The 17,689-nt window shown below is 34.5% G+C and overlaps 1 protein-coding gene and 1 non-coding gene across 2 annotated transcripts; one reads left to right on the top strand and one right to left on the bottom strand.

Annotated features, from left to right (window-relative positions):
- The first annotated feature begins 231 nt into the window (after positions 1 to 231).
- On the top strand, positions 232 to 338 carry LOC140853507 (small nucleolar RNA R71). Its single transcript, XR_012136577.1, has one exon. It is a non-coding gene; the product is annotated as a small nucleolar RNA R71 (small nucleolar RNA).
- Positions 339 to 7,057: 6,719 nt separating this feature from the next.
- LOC140853123 (subtilisin-like protease SBT1.6) lies at positions 7,058 to 17,465 on the bottom strand. Its single transcript, XM_073247224.1, has 3 exons — positions 17,118 to 17,465; positions 8,308 to 8,450; positions 7,058 to 7,442 (listed from the first exon to the last, which is right to left on the bottom strand). Exons 1-3 carry the CDS (start codon positions 17,463 to 17,465, stop codon positions 7,058 to 7,060), a joined length of 876 nt encoding a protein of 291 aa, XP_073103325.1.
- Positions 17,466 to 17,689: the final 224 nt, after the last annotated feature.

The raw sequence follows: 17,689 nt of genomic DNA, 5'->3' as shown, positions 1-17,689 counted from the left end.
TCTGATGCTAGGGTTGGTTGAATTTGATGCATTCCTCCTCTTGAAGGTGTAGCTTTATCAGGTTCCCTAGTTGTTTCCCACTGTAAATTTTTCTCGGCTAGGTCTTCTAAGAATTGCCAAGCTTCAGTAGTTTCTTTGTCCATAAATTGGCCTTGGCACATGGACTCTAGCATGGTTCTTGAGTTTGAATCTAACCCCTCATAGATGATCTGGCATAGTCTCCAAGTTTCTATTCCATGGTGTGGGCATTGGGTCAAAAGATTCTTGAAACGATCAAAGTACTTCCAAAATGATTCACCAGCTAGTTGGTAAAATTGATTTATTTCATTCCTAATCCTAGCTGTTTTATGATGGGGGAAATACTTTTTTAAAAATGTTCTCACAAAGCCCTCCCAAGTAGTGACAGAATAGTTTGGCAGACTATAAAGCCACTTCTTAGCATTGTCCTTAAGGGCAAAGTTGATTAATCTAAGTTTGACCTCATCCTCTGTTAATTGCAGTTTCATGGTTGCACATACCTCCTCAAATTCTCTAATAAATATATAAGCATCTTCTAATCCTGTGAATTTTGGAAGCATATTTATGATTTGAGGTTTGATTTCAAAATTGTTAGCTGTGGGTTGTGGCAACCTGATACAAGATGGTTGGATGGAGCCAACTGGATAACACAAATCCTTAAGGGTCATGGGTTGGATTGGTTCAGCCATTGGAACAACAGGAATTGACTCAATTCTAACTAGACGACCCGACACTCTTCTCCACACACGAGGTGTACGGTTCTCGATGTTTATACAATATTTTTTTTTTTTTTTTTATAAAATTTTTATGTATAAGGAAAAGAAAGAAAAGAGAAAAAGTTCTAAAGAGAAGATCCTAAGGAGTCCTAAATCTAAAGAAAAGTAACCAAATTAATTTAAATTTTAATTTTTTTTTTTTTTTTCAAACAAGTGAATCAATAAATTAAACTCAATCTATCCTAGGGTTAACCTAAATCTAGACAGCTCCTAACTGTTCCAAGATGACCCTTCAAACCTTCCAAGTGGAGATTGATCAACTAGTTAGCCAGGTAAGTATAAGAGGTGGGAGGTTCACTCATCGTTGCCTTTCTAGACACCAAACGAGTTGGCCAGGCCAGCAATTGAACCAATTTAACAAACCACCCTCAGGGACTTGCCTAGACACCAACTAATCAAACAACTCAAACTTGGTAGAACTCTTAGGGTTCCTTGTCCTATTGAGCTCGAATTCCTTAAGGTTGACGTCTAATTGATTTTAAGATTAAAAGTCTAGGTAATGCAATATGATGGAGATGGTTTTTGGGCTAAGGAAGGGTAATGAAATCCCCACCTTATCTTGTTAATGGGTTGATGCCCTTAGATTAATTATGAAAATGCAAATACAAATAAACAAGATGACCAAGAATGTAAAAGATTTTAATTTAGAATTTTTTTTTTATTTTGATATTTTACTTCACGATTATGAAATGTCTTTTGTTTTGTTTTATATATATATTTTTTTTTTGTGATTAAGTAAATTCAAATGATTAGGTCTAAAAGCAAAAGTAATTAACTAAAAATAATAAAAGAGAAATTAGAAGCGTACCTGAGTTTTCCAGCAATCACCAACTAAATATAGAAACCTAAAAAAAAAAAAAAGAGAGTTATAACGCACGAAGAACAAATATTTGAAAATAATTTAAAACGCCAGATCCCCGGCAACGGCGCCAAAAACTTGATGTGCAAATCTTAAAATTTGTAAATAAAACCGCAAGCTCACGGTGTGCAGAGTAGCACGACCAGTGAGTACGGGTCGATCCCACAGAGACTTGGTTTTTAAAATGATTTTCAAATCTATGCTCAAGCGAGCTTTAACAAAAATCGAAAGTCGAAAGTTGTTTGCTAAAGACAATAAGACTAAGGATCTAGGGTTTTTTGAATCCACTAGATCTAGATTAGAGAATTCTACCTAGAATTTTTCTTATTGATCCTAACGACTACTCCTCTTGTCTTTCCCAAGCATAGATTATGAAGGGACTAAGGCCCAACGATAATCCATCAAGATTCTTTACAGGGGAGTAGTAACTAGGATCCCTTAGGGTTTTCTCCTCCTATGCACTGAATCAAGCATGAACTATGAAGGGACTCTGACCCAACTATAGTTCATCAAAAATTCTTGGCAAAAGAGGAAGAAAAAGAAACCCTAAGAAAAAGAAAGAACTCTATGTAAAATCCCTACTCATGATCTAGCTTCATCGCAAACCCTAGAAGGGATGCTTAGCTAGACATGATCTAAATCTACTTGCAAAATTTAAATGCAGAAAAATAAACTACCCTAATTTCATAAATTAAACTATCCTAATTGCATAAATTTAAACTGCATAATTTAAACTAACCTAATTGCATAAAATTAAATTGCATAAATTAAACTATCCTAATTGCAAGAAAAATAAATTGCATAATGTAAAGAGATGAAATTGCATAAAAATAAGATTTTATATATAAAAAAAAATTTATTACAAAAATCTCAAAGCTCGAGGCTTGAAAAGAGAGCTAAAAACCCCACTATCTAGGGTTACAAGCTTGATCTCCAGGAAGAATACATAAAACAAGGGCCTTTGGGGGCTTTTTATAGGCATTTGGGGGTTATAAGGTTTTCAAAACTTCCGATGTGGGACTAAGAGGTTTTAGGAGGTTTATGGTGCGCCGATGGGTCCATGGTCCATGCGCCTGTTGCTGTGGACCAGGCGGCTAACCAGATCACCAAATCAGTTGATTTTTGACCAATTTTGATCTGATTTGACTCGGGTTTGACCCAATTGAGTCTTCTTTCTTCATTCTTCAATTCCTGGATCAATTTAACTCCGTTTTGCATAAAATTTGCGCCGTTGGAATCCTCTTTCCTTGTTCTTTCTATTGATGATCTCTTCTTCTGCAAAATATAATAACAAGTATCAATTTCTTAATAAAGTTAGATAATTTAGATATTAATTGATACTTTTTATGTCAATTTGTGACATAAATCAACAAGTATCACAAATATGATCATATTCAAAATTTAACTTAGGTAATCCTTTAACTAAGTCATTTGCAGCTAATTTAGATAAAGTATGCATGCTTGCATGTCTTAATCTCTGATGCCATAGCCAACTAGTTTCTTTTATTTTAGCATCGTTAGCAACAAGATATTGATCATATTTCATGGCTATCTCATCCAGATCAATCAAGTAAATGTTGCCATGCCTATATCTAATGAATTTGATACTATCATCAAAGGGACTAGTGACTATGCATGAAGATAACTTAAATATTACTTCAAAATTTTTATCACACAATTGACTTATATTAAGTAAGTTATGCCTTAAGTCATCAACTAAAAGAATATTATCAATGAAGATAGTGAGGGTAATCTGAATTTTACCAATATCAATAATCTTGCCTTTGCCGTTGTCGCTAAAGGTGACTACTCTTCCTTCTTTCTTTTCAAGGATGAAGAACTACTCCTTATCACCCATCATATGTCTTGAACAGCTACTATCCAAATACTATTTTCTTTTTGATCCATTGACTGTAAGATATTTCTGCAAGAAAATCAAATAACTTTCTTCGGTATCTAAGTTTTCTTGGATCCTTTAGGGTTAGCAGTCATGATTCCTTTTGAAACTTAAATTTTCTTAATTATTTTTCTATTTAGTTTTTTTGTATTACATATAAAAGCCTTATGTCCTACTCTATCACAACTAAAGTAAGGATATGTGAGGTGCTGCTAGTAGATGATGATGCAATGAAGAAATTCTTAAAGAATTTTTACTTATTACTTGGTTTATATCTTAGACTAGCCCTGTCATAAACTCCTCTTTGATTGTTTGATATCATTTACAATTTATTTGAGCTACAAGTAAATTTATCAACTAATGATTTTATTTTGTCTACTTCTCTTTTTAGAGTCTCATTTTCTTCCTTCAATTTATTATAGTTAAAGAGGATTTCTTCCTTTTCTATAATTAGTGCTTCATTCTTTATTTTTAAATTTTTATTTTTCATACTTATCTTCTTAAAATCTTTCATTAAATCATAGAATGCATCTTAAAGTTCATCAAATATAAATTCTAGAGAAGGTTCTGAATTTATCTCATCCTCTTATGCCATGAAACATAAGTTGGCTTCATTTTGGATCTCCTCATCCAAGCTTGACTCATCGCTGTCGCTCCATGTTGCGATCATTGCCTTTTTATTTTTTCTGAACATTTTCTTTAAGATTAGATGGTCAGCTTTGAAGTGACCTGGTCTCTTGCACTTGTAGCATAAGGATGGCTCCTTTTTCTTTTTTTTCCCCTACTTGGCTCACCCTTGGATAGATTTTTCTTCCTAAAATTTTATCTTCTCCTTCCCATGAACTTCTTGATTTTTGGATCACCAGGGCCATATCCTCATCATCTTCAACTTCGATGGATTGCCCTTCATCTTCTTCAGCAATAGTGGATTTCAAAGTAATGACTTTCTTCTTTCAGCTCTCATCTTTCAAGTGCTACCCCATCACTAGCTCGTGTGTCATCAATGATCCAATAAGCTCCTTAATGGCAGCTTGTTCAAGTTTTTTGCCTCTTGGATAGTTGTTACCTTTGCTTCCCACATCCTTGGTAGTGACCTAAGAATCTTTCTCACTAATTCACTATTTGTATAGACTTTTTCTAGGCTTTTAAGCCCATTGATAATGTTAGTAAATCTAGTAAATATGCTAGTAATAGATTCAGCTGAATCCATTTTAAACAGCTCATATTGATGGACGAACATATTGATCTTTGATTCTTTCACTTGATTGGTTCCTTCATGCGTGACCTCAAGTCTATCCCAAATTTTTTTTGTAGAATTACAAGTAAAAATTTGATTAAACTCATTCACATCAAGGGCACAATAAAGGACATTCATTGCGTTGGCATTAAGTTGGGCAAGTTTTTTGTCCATTTCATCCCAATCTTTCTTGGGTTTGGGGGAAGGGATGCCATCTACAATGATTGTCAGAGTATGTGGTCTATTTATAATGACACTGCACATATCATAATCTAAAGCTTGTGTAAAAATGCGCATGTGAGCTTTTCAATAAGTATAATTCGATCCATTGAAAAATGATGGTCAATTTGTGGATTGCCCCTCGGCAAGTGAGCCTTCAAGTTGGATTGTCATAGTCTTTAGCTCTTGATAGTTAGGTCAATAAGTAATATTAGAGTATCTGCTCTGATACCAATTATTATCTAGCCAAACAATCCAAGAGGGGGTGGGGGGGTGAATTGGATTTTTAAAACTTAAAATAACTATGTGCTGAATTACCTAGTTTACTATTGATGGTGTAGCATATGCTATGTATGAGTGTAAATATGAAGACGGCAAGCACACACACAAAGACAAGAGAAATTTTATCATAGTTCGATATACATCTAGCACCGACATCCACTCTCCAAGCAAAACTCTTGGGAATTCCACTTTATTCTCTTAAGATTACAGCTGGATAGTTTTAATCGAGTTCACTATCCATAAATCCAATTGATTTTTTCTTAGGTTTACTGACCATAATTTTTACATGCCTTGACTAAGGCTTCACAATCCAATTACAGAGATGGATTAAATCTTTCTCTTAGTTTCAACCCCCGTTGAAGCTAATTATAGCAAATAAACAATAAGAGAAAAGTTACAACAAAAGAAGCTTCTTGGTTGAGCAAATTTATTGTCGATGTAGCTCAGTAGTTGTTCTCTTGAATGCTTAGAGTTAATGCTCTTCAAAAGCTCTTCAATGCTCTCAGAGAATCAAGAGATTTTTGGTTGGAAGTAGGTGAAGTCTCTTGAATGCTGGAAGTTCAGAATTTTTTTTCTTCTCTCTTTTTTCAAATAGAACAATAACCTTTTCCTCTTCTTTTTAAGTTTGGAGCTTTTCCACCAAATTTGAAGTTGTTAGAGTTTAAAACTAGCCATTTCTAATCATTGAAGATGAGATATGGCCATTGAAAACAAATCAGCACAGTTGCAGAACTAACCGTTAAAGGCTATCAGTCGCATCTCGAGTTGGTTCGACTATCTTCGAGTTGACTCGACTGTCTTCTCGAGTTATCTCGACTGTACCTCGAGTCTGCTTGCTCTTAGATGATCAAAATTAGCTTTCTGAAATTTTTGGATCTTTGAGATGAAGTTGGCTCGGATCCATCGAAGTTGACTCGACTACCACCTTCGAGTCAACTCGAAAACCTATGAGTCGACTCGATCTCAGTGGACAGAAATATGCTTTCTATCACCTGAGATAGAGTCCACTCAGATGATTTTGAGTCTACTTGATTTTGTGCAAAGCCTATGTGCTAGTGCCCTGTGCTAGAGTCGACGCCAAACTCTCCCGAGTCCACTCGAACCCTTCCCAAGGCCTTTTTTTATTTGACTTAGCTCCAATTTGATGTCACTTGGGCTCTATAGTGAATTCACTTAATTTTCTATCTCATTTTGATCAAAGAGCTCTTTTTTATCCAATCTTTGCGGTACTTAAAAATAAAATATTAATAATTATGTTCTCCAATATTTGATCATCATCAAAATCACTTAGGTCAATACTATAGTTAGAAAAAGTAATGTTCAGTAGTAGTTTTATTGCATCAATTCCACTAAATATTCATAATAATAAGCTTTAGAGTCAATTTCTCTTGCTTCCCAAGTCCTGATTCTGTTAGAAGGCAAGTTAGAAGTTTTTGACTTTTAGTGGTGTCGGAAACATCGATGGAATGTCGCATCTCTTTTTATCCCACTGTCAGAAGCTTCTCTTGTTGAGATGCCCATGGTGCCTAATTTTATTTTGGGTAAACTTCATAAAAAATCCTAAAGTTTACCCCCCTCAATTTAATTTAAAATTTGAATTTTAATTTCTTACAATTCGGCTCCTAAACCTTCTGTCCATTTACAATGTGGCCTCATGATTGCTCAGCCATTAAAAAAGCATCAAAAAATGGCACATGCATCACATGTGCCCTATTAGCTGTCCTACATGGTACTTTCAAAATAATTTTTGAATTTTTTTGGATGACATGTCACCCTAATTTGATGTCAAAAACCAACAGGTACCCATAATTCACCCCTCTGTCCACTCCATTCCCCTCCTTAGTCCTTGTTACCATCACCACGAAGCTCCGTTTCTTCACCTGCACCATAAAATCCAACTTTTCGGGCCTCACCACCATCTCACTTTGGGCCCCACCCACTATGCCATTGAACACCACTGAGATCAATGGATAGTTCAGGTTCACTGCTACCAGCCACTTTGCTGGGCAGCTCACTGATGCGTGGGTGATCACATGGATCGCATTCGGCCCATAACCTAGAGCACAGAGGAAGGCCATGTAATCCTGAGCCTGGCCCCCAAGGTTGTACACCAGGTCGGGGTCCATGGCCCAATCTAGGTTCTGGTGCCCTGTCCTGAAGTCCAACAACATCACCACCCCATCAATCGATTCATCGATCACTGGTTGTTGCCGATATGAGTTACAATTTGATCCGACCCATCGGATTTCTGATTTGACCCGATTTGATTGGGGCAGATTTTATCCGATCCGATTAAAATCAGGAGTGAGTATGGGCTTTAAAAAAAAATTCAAAGCGGATATGGATCGAAATACACACACATACATACACACCCAAATACCTAACACAAAACTCTACCCATCTAAGCTTTCCATATTCAGCCGCTCTGTTCCATATTCGGCCACTCCAATCCTCCCACCCGATTGAGACTCTTGAGGATGGAAAAAATGAAGAAAAAATTAGAAAAAAATAAAAGAAAAATAAAAAAATAAAAAAAAAGAGAAAAAATTGAGAGGTAAGCCCTTTTCTTAGATTGTCTTTTTTTTTTTTCTTTTTGCTTCTTTTTCTTTTCTTTCATTATCTTTTTCAAAGATCTATAGGAAAGGAAAGCACTTGAGATAGATTAAAGGGGTTTTCGAGATTCTGATTGATTTTTTTTTCCTAAGTATATGGCATCCTATCCAAGTTATGGCAGTGTGAGTTCATTCCTTGAGGTTTTGAGAGCTTAATCTTGGTAGAAGCATGATATTTTGTAGGGTTAGAGATTTTTGATAAGAAAAGATTCTTCTTTGATTACAAAATTTTTAATTTGTAGGGCTCCATTCTATTGCACAATTTTTTTTTTAAATTATATAGAGATTTTTGGTATATCCGATCTGACTCTATCCAATTCATTCTTGGAGCTTGACCCGACTTGACTCGATCAGAGATGGGTACGGGGTGGATACGGATATGAGTTTTTTGCTGATGGGATAGGTACGGATATCGATCATTCCGATCCATATCCAATCCATTGCCACCCCTAGTTGTCGGTTGTCCATGAGGCTCATCATGGTCATCATCATCGATCAAATCACCGTTGAACTCCACCTCAGGTGCATCGACTTGAGGAGCGCCGCCGCACTACTCGCATAGGGGCACACCATGGAGGTCCCAGAAAGGATATTGAATTCCATCTTCCGAATGTCGAAGCTCAGATGTCACGCCCTCGATCCGAAATTGTGAATCGAGGGTCATGGCAACCACCGCATACTCATAGAAAACTCTTCCTATAAGCATGCAAGGCATCTTATCATGCTATCTTAAAACAACAGCGGAATAATTAGATAATAATTTAAATTCAAAATATAACCACCTAAATTTTTTCTTTAATGTCTCAATAAATTCAACAATGATTCATAGTCCTTACATTAAATGTAATAAGATTTTCAACCGAAAATAAAAGTCTAGAGATTCTGCTTCTGATCACTCTTCCATTCATATCTTGTATCATCTTAATTCCTCAACATCTGTAAAAACAGTAAAATAAGAGGTAATGAGCTAGACAACCCAGTAAGCAATGATCACTTTTCAACAGATTTCATCAGACATTTAAGTAAATAATTATTTATAAAAAATAAGCATATATATAGTTCATCAATTCGAAATTAATTTCAATTATACAATATAATTCATGTCAAATTCATTTCTTTTTCGAAAATTCAAGTTTCTTTTGTGATTTCAATTTCTTTTGTTCTTCAATTCTTTTCGTCAACCATGAGCTATGACCATATTTTTTCTGTGGCAGGGTCAAAATACCGCGTATCTGCTTGCGGTAGGCTGCGAATCATCTGGCAGCCATGTCCTTTGGAACCGCTGGTCTCGCTGGCGGTTTGTCGCTGGTCTCTCTGGCGACATGTCGCTGGTCTCGCTGGCGACATAAACCCTCAGGACAATCAATTGCCAACGTATATGCCCCTATTGGCGGGGTCCTTTACATAGTCAGGTTGTCAATTCATAATGTTTCTTATATCATAATTCTTCATAAATCATATTTTATATTCTAATTTTGATAATAAAACATATAATCATGTAGTATCGAAATCAATCAATGTAATGCATCATGAAATCAATATGTTCAATCATGCTTCATCATAATATTTCAAATAAGATATTTTCATAACAAAATACCATTCATCCAATTCATGCATCGTTTCACAAATCATGTCAGAAAAATACATTATAATTTATCGATAAATCTAGAAAAAGTGAAACATTACTTACCTCAAACGCATTTTCAGTAAATCCATATAATTCTATAAATTTTCTTCCAAAAATTCTGTTTGTAGATCATATCACGATATTCCATGATCAAACATCCACAATCCTATACAGAATCAATTCCAATAATTAGAAAGAATACGAATACCATATTTCAACGATTTAGATTGGGTCCGATCATCTAATTTCATTTAATCAAAATCTAATTAGGACCTAAACGATCCAAAGTTTGACTATCAGATCAAATCGGATTCGAAGTGATAGGACCGAGGTTTCTTTATCGATTTCATAAAATCAAGTGGAGAGAGAAAATCAGAGCAGAGAGAATTCATGAGGTACAATTCGAATTGATCAGGTGACACAATCCAACATTACGATTGGTCCAATATCTCGAGTGGTGAAATCAACATGATCAAATCAAGTCATGACTAGATCGGGATCATGGATGATCAAATCTAAAGATTCATGGTCTGATCAAGGTGGGTGCGAGTACGCTGTCTGATAATCATGGATCAGAGTTCTTCATTAGAATCAGATCAGGACTATTAAAAAAAATTTCTTCATTCACTAACCTTTTTAGAGAGAGAATCAATCAAGAGAGAGAATATTTTTAGAGAGAGAAAATTCTAGAGAGAGAAAACTCTAGAGAGAGAAAACTCATCTTGAATTCTTCAGATAATATGATTCAATAAATTCGATCGATCAGATCAAATCATGCTAAGATTATCATGTGGATAATTTAATAAAATTATAAAAATTAAAATCTTAAAAATACCTATCTGATCAAAGTGGGTGTCGGTATACCGTCCGACGATCACAGATCAAAAATTCATCATGAGGATCATTTAAATTCATCATCATTCTTCTCAAAATTCTAAAGATCTTAGGAGAGAGAAATAATCTAGAGAGAGGATTCTAGAGAGAGAAAGTAGAGAGAAAAAGTCCAATTCTAGAGAGAGAAAATATAAGTTCAGGATGACGGGAGAGAGGGAAGAGAGAGAAACTCTCTTTCTCATATTTTATTATTTATAAATTAATTTATTTTATTTTTTTTCTTTCTTCTTTTCTTTCTTTCTCTTTTTTTTTCTTCCTTCACGGAAGAGAGAGGAGAGAAAATCCTATTTATTATTATTAATATATTATTATTATTTTATTTTTCTTCTCTTTTTTTTCTTTTCTTTTCTTCTTTTTCTTTTCTTTTGCTTCTTTTTCTTTTCTTTTTCTTTTCTTTTCCTTCTTCTTCTTCTTTTCTTCTTCTTTTCCCGTGGGTTTCTTTTGGGCTGAAACAGGGGACCTTGAGGTCCCCTCGATGATGTTCCGACCAGCGGTGCAACCAGCGTGGGACGGCTGTCGGCAGGAGGAGAGGCGACCCGATGGCAAGAGGAGGCCAAAATCGATGGTCGGCGGTGACCACCGACGTCGGAATCAAAGAGAAACGGCAAAAATGAAGGTTACTTCTGCAACAAAATCCAGCGACTCCGGTCGCCGGCGAGCGTGCACACCGGCACGAGAAGGAAAGGGGAGAAGAGAGGAAAGGGAGGAGGCTTACCTCCGACGCTGGCGAAACTTTTCCGATGAGAAATTGGACGGCACAAGGATGGTCTTCCGCGGTGGATATTCCGACGATCTCTATCGTTTTGCCCCGAGATTTCTCGATGAGAGGAGAGAGGAGAGTTCTCCTCCTTAAATAGGGCCGGAGGGAGCTCGTCTCCGACTCCGATTGGGAGCCGGCGAGAGGAGGAAGAAGACTCCCTTCGGGAGTTCTTCTCCTCTGTTTTCCTTCCTTTTTTTTTGTTTTGTTTTGGGCTTTGGCTGATTATTGCATGGGCCGGGCCCGGCCATGATGTTTTTCCCCTCTAAAAGAAATTTTGTCCTCGAAATTTTTCTTGCCTGAGTCTTTATAGTTTTTTTTTTACTTGAATCTCATCCACAAATATTTCAATATTCTAATTCTTGATATAAATTCATTCTTAAATCATTCCATAAGGAAAAAGTCAGTACATCAAATATCGATCTGAACAAAACCATCCATTTTCTTATTTATCAAGATCAACATCTCAAAGATTTTCAATATTTTAAGATTTCGAAATTATGATCTCATTTTTTGTAAAATAATATTCAATATCTCATGACTCAAATCAAATCTATCTCTTGTGAATAGAAGAAGGTCAATGTCTCTATTCTTGCATAAGAACTTCATTCATCATCATTCATTCATTTATTTATTTTAAAATATTAACCACTCTTAATTCCAACCCATCATAAGATAGGAAAAATATACTTCTATGAATCATATGATGACATCCCAATTAATCAAAATTCAAAAATATTTCCTCTTATTCATACTTTCAAAGATTGAAAATTTATTATTTCAATCTCATTTCCGAACTTTTGATATTTAATTCTCAATGCAGCTTCATCATTAAGTTATTTCATAAAGATCAATATCACCATTGTTGATTGAATCAATATCACTATTTCTAGTCATCGAAATTTTCTTACTCAAACCCTCAAACTCTTAAATATTCTAATTTTTGAAGTAAATTTTATCATTAAGTCATTCCATAATAAAAATCAATAACTCAAGAATTGATCTAAATCAAAACTATATTTTTCTTATAATCAAAATCAATGTCTCTATTCTAAGTAAGTATATCAATTTTCTTTATCTAAACATTAACAAATCTTAATTAATCGATTTATTATTAAATTATAAATAACTCTAATTCATCTTTTGTAGAACAATCATCAATATCAATAGATAACCTTAATCTTTTTCATTCAGTCAGAGAAATAATAATAATCAAAAGAGTTCAAACTTCAAATTTTATTATACTCTAGAGATAAATATTTGAATATAATAATCTAAGATCGAAATCATCATTCGATAAACAATCTCAAATTCTTCCTAATAAATAGAGAATTATAAAATTTAATTCTAGGATAGAGAAAATTTATCTCTAAATATTCTAAATCTAAAATCAAAAATCAAGGGTCCACTCATCCTAGAATTAGGATGCTAAATATTTTTTTGTAGCATAGTAGGTGGAAGCTCTACTTTTAAAAAATTATATTAGGATATCTAAAATAATTCAAAATTTTAAAATATTATTCTTTCTAATATCAATAAATTTCTTGTATCAAATCATATCATCTATCATAATTCTTTAACTCAAAGGGTTAACATTCCTGACTTACTCAAAGTAGTTCAGATTACCATGCTTCCGCTGTGCACTCTGATCTAACAATCAAAATTTCTTAAGTTCACCCAAAAAAATTTGATCAAATTATTTTTTTATCCTAAAATTTTAAATTTCAATTGAAATCAAAGATTAACTTTCGATTCTCATTCATACCTTCACTGGTGTACAATAATCTTGATTAACCCTTGAGTCCAATATCATATTTAAACTATCATATAGATTTACTATAATCAATATGAATCAAATCCCAATTCTCATATCAATTCAATTCGATAATTTTCAAACCAAAAATCTTTATAAGTCAAATCAATGAGAAAATCCTTCGATGCTCCACCAAATTTGGACATAATCTGAATATATATGAATTTCAAATCATTATTATTATTATTATTTTTTTTTAAAATTTCTATCATCAGAATCTTCAATATCTATCAAATATCCTTTCATAACAATCATACAAGCTTCAAAAATCAAATCTCTATTTAATAGTAGATTCAATTAGGGACCTCGTTAACAAAAGCAAAGGAACTCCTATCAATTCCTAAATCCAAAATTTCTAAATTATAAATTCACATAGATCCCTTAATATGAAATAAATATAAATCAGATCTTTTATCTTAATCTAAAGATATCAATTTTTCATTAATAACCTTAACAATAATATCAGAAAATCTCTTGATCAACTTAGATACGAAATCTTTAAATTGAAATTTTATACACATCATGTAGTCTCCAAGAGACATAATAAGATCTATTTTCTAGATCTAAGGATAATGATTAAAGATTCCAGTATGATGAATATTCTACAACCTCATAATCAATTTCATCAATAGGTTTCTTTGCAATATCCTCAAATATGCATTCATCCTAATATACCACTTTATATATAATCCACATATCAAATTTAATTTTGATAAATATTCCAATCAAGCATCATAAAAGATTATTCTTAGACCATCCTGGAACAATATTTTATTATAAAATCTTTATCTTTCCAATAATAGTCAACTTCTCAACTAAAAGTAATATCATAGTATTATTCTTACATCGAATTTGAACTTACGATTCACTTGAATAACCAATGCTCAAATTAATAACCACAATGCACAATAAAATTTTATATCAATCCTTTTGTGATTACTTTCGATCAAGATCTAACTAATCATATCATGATCAATTAGATCATCCATCATATTTCAAATTCTATATATTATAATCTATTGTGATCCTTTCATACATAATCTCAATATTTAATCAAAATTTATAAATATTTCTCCCACTACAATCATCAAAAATCTACACTATAATGTCCTTAGTGTCTATCCACTTACACCTATTCTATATCTGATTCTATGTTTCATAATTTATCCACTTATGCTCTGATACCATATTAATTGTCACGCCTCCGACCTGAGATTGTGAATCGAGGGTCATGGCAACCGCCGCATACTCATAGAAAACTCTTCCTATAAGCATGCAAGACATCTTATCATGCTATCTTAAAACAACAGCAGAATAATTAGATAATAATTTAAATCTAAAATATAACGACCTAAATTTTTTCTTTAATGTCTCAATAAATTCAGCAATGATTCATAGTCCTTACATCAAATGCAATAAGATTTTCAACCGAAAATAAAAGTCTAGAGATTCTGCTTCTGATCACTCTTCCATTCATATCTTGTATCATCTTAATTCTTCAACATCTGTAAAAACAGTAAAATAAGAGGTAATGAGCTAGACAGCCCAGTAAGCAATGATCACTTTTCAACAGATTTCATCAGACATTTAAGTAAATAATTATTTATAGAAAATAAGCATATATATAGTTCATCAATTCGAAATTAATTTCAATTATGCAATATAATTCATGTCAAATTCATTTCTTTTTCGAAAATTCAAGTTTCTTTTGTGATTTCAATTTCTTTTGTTCTTCAATTCTTTTCGTCAACCATGAGCTATGACCATATTTTCCCTGTGGCAGGGTCAAAATACCGCGTATCTGCTTGCGGTAGGCTGTGAATCATCTGGCAGCCATGTCCTTTGGAACCGCTGGTCTCGCTGGCGGTTTGTCGCTGGTCTCTCTGGCGACATGTCGCTGGTCTCGCTGGCGACATAAATCCTCAGGACAATCAATTGCCAACGTATATGCCCCTATTGGCGGGGTCCTTTACATAGTCAGGTTGTCAATTCATAATATTTCTTATATCATAATTCTTCATAAATCATATTTTATATTCTAATTTTGATAATAAAACATATAATCATGTAGTATCGAAATCAATCAATGTAATGCATCATGAAATCAATATGTTCAATCATGCTTCATCATAATATTTCAAATAAAATATTTTCATAACAAAATACCATTCATCCAATTCATGCATCGTTTCACAAATCATGTCAGAAAAATACATTATAATTTATCGATAAATCTAGAAAAAGTGAAATATTACTTACCTCAAACGTATTTCCAGTAAATCCACATAATTCTATAAATTTTCTTCCAAAAATTTTGTTTGTAGATCATATCATGATATCCCATGATCAAACATCCACAATCCTATACAGAATCAATTCCAATAATTAGAAAGAATACGAATACCATATTTCAACGATTTAGATTGGGTCCGATCATCTAATTTCATTTAATCAAAATCTAATTAGGACCTAAACGATCCAAAGTTTGACTATCAGATCAAATCGGATTCGAAGTGATAGGACTGAGGTTTCTTTATCGATTTCATAAAATCAAGTGGAGAGAGAAAATCAGAGCAGAGAGAATTCATGAGGTATAATTCGAATTGATCAGGTGACACAATCCAACATTACGATTGGTCCAATATCTCGAGTGGTGAAATCAACATGATCAAATCAAGTCATGACTAGATCGGGATCATGGATGATCAAATCTAAAGATTCATGGTCTGATCAAGGTGGATGCCAGTACGCTGTCTGACAATCATGGATCAGGGTTCTTCATTAGAATCAGATCAGGACTATTAAAAAAAATTTCTTCATTCACTAACCTTTTTAGAGAGAGAATCAATCAAGAGAGAGAATATTTTTAGAGAGAAAAAATTCTAGAGAGAGAAAATTCTAGAGAGAGAAAACTCTAGAGAGAGAAAACTCATCTTGAATTCTTCAGACAATATGATTCAACAAATTCGATCGATCAGATCAAATCATGCTAAGATTATCATGTGGATAATTTAATAAAATTATAGAAATTAAAATCTTAAAAATACCTAATCTGATCAAAGTGGGTGTCGGTATATACCGTCCGACGATCACAGATCAAAAATTCATCATGAGGATCATTTTAAATTCATCATCATTCTTCTCAAAATTCTAAAAATCTTAGGAGAGAGAAATAATCTAGAGAGAGAATTTTAGAGAGAGAAAGTAGAGAGAGAAAATCCAATTTTAGAGAGAGAAAATACTAGTTCAGGCTGAAGGGAGAGAGGAAAGAGAGAGAAACTCTCTTTCTCATATTTTATTATTTATAAATTAATTTATTTTATTTTTTTCTTTCTTCTTTTCTTTCTTTCTCTTTTTTTTCTTTTTCCTTCACGGAAAAGAGAGGAGAGAAAATCCTATTTATTATTATTATTATATTATTATTATTTTATTTTTCTTCTCTTTTTTTTTCTTTTCTTTTTCTTCTTTTTCTTTTCTTTTCCTTCTTTTCTTTTCTTTTTCTTTTCTTTTCCTTCTTCTTCTTCTTTTCTTCTTCTTTTCCCGTGGGTTTCTTTGGGCTGAAACAGGGGACCTTGAGGTCCCCTCGATGATGTTCCGACCGGCAGTGCAACCAGCATGGAACGGTCGTCAGCAGGAGGAGAGGAGACCCGATGGCAAGAGGAGGCTAAAACCGGTGGTCGGCGGTGACCACCGGCGTCGGAGTCAAAGAGAAATGGCAAAAATGAAGGTTACTTCCGCAACAAAATCTGACGACTCCGATCGCCGGTGAGCGTACACACCGGCATGAGAAGGAAAGGGGAGAAGAGAGAAAAGGGAGGAGGCTTACCTCCGATGCTGGCGAAGCTTTTCCGGTGAGAAATTGGACGGCACAAGGACGGTCTTCCGCGGTGGATATTCCGGCGATCTCTATCATTTTGCCTCTGGATTTCTCGATGAGAGGAGAGAGGAGAGTTCTCCTCCTTAAATAGGGCCGGAGGGAGCTCGTCTCTGACTCCGATTGGGAGCCGGCGAGAGGAGGAAGAAGACTCCCTTCGGGAGTTCTTCTCCTCTATTTTCCTTCCTTTTTTTTTTTGTTTTGTTTTGGGCTTTGGCTGATTGTCGCATGGGCTGGGCCAGGCCATGACACCAGACCTGTTAGCCCCATGGCATTGGTCCACATGGCGAGGATATTGACCCATGGGGCAATGAGGTCCAGCTTGAGGATCTTCGGGCTGAAGCTGTTCGGTCTGCGATCGAAGAAGAAGGCCACCACCAGAGTAGGCTTCACCCTGACTACTATCCTCTTGAATGCGATGGTGGTCGTGGGGTTAGCAGTGGAGGAGATGCACTCGTCGTCGGAGATGCAATTGATGAGGATCATCCTAATGCCACCAGCCTCCTTGATGACCACCCCTTTGGCAATGCCGAGGTTGTTGCCACAGTCACAGATCATGATCTTGCCCTCCACCAGCTTGGGATCTAATGAGCTCTCCATGTAGAGAGAGTGCCACATAGGATAATCGCATGTGCCATTTTCTATTGCCTTTTTAACGACTAAGGGACCACGGGGCGATAGTATAAACGGATAAAAAGTTTAGGAGTCGAATTGTAAGAAATTGAAATTCAAGATTTAAGTTGAATTGAGGGATAAACTTTAAGACTTTTATGAAGTTTATCCTTCTATTTTTTAAGAAAGCTCCATCTCAAGCATATTCAAAA

Source organism: Elaeis guineensis, chromosome 13 (assembly GCF_000442705.2).
Source record: "Elaeis guineensis isolate ETL-2024a chromosome 13, EG11, whole genome shotgun sequence".
Taxonomy (NCBI): domain Eukaryota; kingdom Viridiplantae; phylum Streptophyta; class Magnoliopsida; order Arecales; family Arecaceae; genus Elaeis; species Elaeis guineensis.
The sequence above is the reverse complement of the archived record's forward strand: the minus strand, read 5'-3'. Positions and strand labels throughout refer to the sequence as shown.

Excerpts from the sequence above, each read along its gene's own strand:
- LOC140853123 (XM_073247224.1), bottom strand. The coding sequence starts at position 17,465 with ATGGAGAGCTCATTAGATCCCAAGCTGGTGGAGGGCAAGATCATGATC. Across the intron at positions 8,451-17,117 it reads CCATGGGGCTAACAGGTCTG|TGCGGCGGCGCTCCTCAAGT; the intron begins GTGTCATGGCCT and ends CTATGCGAGTAG. Across the intron at positions 7,443-8,307 it reads GATCGGAATGATCGATATCC|GACAGGGCACCAGAACCTAG; the intron begins GTACCTATCCCA and ends GTTGGACTTCAG.